This window comes from Salvelinus sp. IW2-2015, unplaced genomic scaffold, assembly GCF_002910315.2.
Source record: "Salvelinus sp. IW2-2015 unplaced genomic scaffold, ASM291031v2 Un_scaffold1094, whole genome shotgun sequence".
In the NCBI taxonomy this organism is placed as follows: Eukaryota; Metazoa; Chordata; class Actinopteri; order Salmoniformes; family Salmonidae; genus Salvelinus; species Salvelinus sp. IW2-2015.
The window spans coordinates 165433-167675 of NW_019942725.1; the positions used below are offsets into that span (position 1 = coordinate 165433).

The 2243-nt window shown below is 47.2% G+C and overlaps 1 protein-coding gene across 1 annotated transcript in view; it reads right to left on the reverse strand.

Annotated features, from left to right (window-relative positions):
• LOC112069726 (uncharacterized) overlaps positions 1–891 on the reverse strand; it is a 7254-nt gene extending 6363 nt beyond the window's left edge. The window contains exon 1 of the mRNA XM_024137095.1: positions 143–891. Coding sequence (XP_023992863.1) covers positions 143–891 — 749 coding nt within the window. The remainder of the gene's footprint in view (positions 1–142) is intronic.
• Positions 892–2243: the final 1352 nt, after the last annotated feature.

Below are 2243 nucleotides of genomic sequence, written 5' to 3' on the forward strand. Positions count from 1 at the left end.
GGGGTAAGGTGTGATGGGGGTAAGGGTGTGCTGGCGGTAGAGTGGTGGGGGGTAAGGGTGTGATGGGGGTAAGGGTGTGCATGGGGTAAGGTGTGATGGGGTAAGGGTGTGATGGTAAGGTGTGTGGGGTAAGGTGTGTTGCTTGGGGGTAAGGGTGTGCTGGGGGTAAGGGTGTGCTTTGGGTAAGGGTGTGATGGGGAAAGGTGTGATGGGGTAAGGGTGTGTGGGTAAGGTGTGCTGGGGTAAGGGTGTGCTGGGGTAAGGTGTGCTGGGGTAAGGGTGTGCTGGGTAAGGTGTGATGGGTAAGGTGTGATGGGTAGGGTGTGCTTGGGGTAAGGGTGTGCTGGTAGGGTGTGCTTTGGGTAAGGGTGTGTGGGGGAAAGGGTGTGATGGGGTAAGGGTGTGCTGGGGTAAGGTGGTGTGTGGGTAAGGTGTGCTTTGGGTAAGGGTGTGAGGGGAAAGGGTGTGATGGGGGAAAGGGTGTTGTGGGGAGTAAGGGTGTGCTGGGTAAGGGTGTGCTGGGGGTAGGGTGTGTTGGGAAAGGTGTGGCTGGGGAAGTGTCTGGGGAAAGGGTGTGCTGGGTGGGGAAAGGGTGTGCGGGGGTAAGGGTGTGGGGGTAAGGTGTGCTGGGTGTAAGGTGTGTTGAGGGTAGGTGTGCTGGGGGAAAGGGTGTGATGGGGGATAAGGTGTGATGGGGTAAGGTGTGCTGGGGTAAGGGTGTGCTAGGGGGTTAAGGGTGTGCTGGGGGTAAGGGTGTGCTGGGGGTAAGGGTGTGATGGGGGTAAGGGTGTGATGGGAGTTTTGAGGAGGTGCATGGGGCCCTCTGGGTAACGGAGAGTTGACCCCGACTGAAGATGAGACACCAGAGGAGGAACAGGAGGAGGGCAACATGGCCTGGGGAGGACAGCCACAGCTGGTCAACCGCACACCGCTGTATCCAACATGTCTCACAGAAACACAATAACAGATTCAACGTTGCCAATATTGAATATTGTGATCCTAATGAATGAAAATATATATATTATACAGTTATATATATATATATATACAGTTGAAGTCGGAAGTTTACAAACACCTTAGCCAAATACATTTAAACTCAGTTTCTCACAGTTTCTGACATTTAATTCTAGTAAAAAGTCCCTGTCTTAGGTCAGTTAGGATCACCACTTTATTTTAAGAATGTGAAATGTCAGAACAATAGTGGAGAGAATGATTTATTTCAGCTTTCATTTCTTTCATCACATTCCCAGTGGGTCAGAAGTTTACATACACTCAATTAGTATTTGGTAGAATTGCCTTTAAATGGATTAACTTGGGTCAAACGTTTCATGTAGCCGTCCACAAGCTTCCCACAATAAATTCTTCCTGAGCTGGTGTAACTGAGTCAGGTTTTGTAGGCCTCCTTGCTCGCACACGCTTTTTCAGTTCTGCCCACAAATGTTGTATGAGATTGAGGTCAGGGCGTTGTGATGGCCACTCAAATACCTTGACTTTGTTGTCCTTAATCCAGTTTGCTACAACTTTGGAAGTATGCTCGGGGTCATTGTCCATTTGGAAGACTCATTTGTTTCCAAGCTTTAACTTCCTGACTGATGTCTTGAGATGTTGCTTCAATATATCCACATAATTTTCAATCCTCATGATGCCATCTATTTTGTGAAGTGCACCAGTCCCTCCTGCAGCAAAGCACCCCACAACATGATGCTGCCACCCCRGTGCTTCACGGTTGGTATGATTAGCTTCAGCTTGCAATCCTTCCAATTTTTCCTCCAAACATAATGATGGTCATTATGGTCAAACAGTTATATTTTTATATTTTTTATTTATATTTTATTTTATATTTTTAATATTATTTTTGTATCATCAGACCAGAGGATATTTCTCAAAAAAGTACGATCTTTGTCCCGATGTGCATTTGCAAACCATAGTCTGGCTTTTTTTGAGCAATTTCCAAATGCCTCGAGGCTACCAATTCATCTGTGCCAACACAATAGTACGCAACTATCAACACCATGGACACACGCAGCCGCATTACCGCTCAGGAAGGAGACGCGTTCTGTCTCCAAGAGATGAACGTAATTTGTTGTGAAAAGTTTGCAAATCATCCAGAACACACAGCCAATGCGACCTTCCGTGAACGACTCGCTGGGCGGAACGAGGTACAAAACGTCAACTCTGATCACACGTAAACATGTCATATCGACCACTAAACTGAAAGGCAGTCAGGGCAAGGAATATAAAAC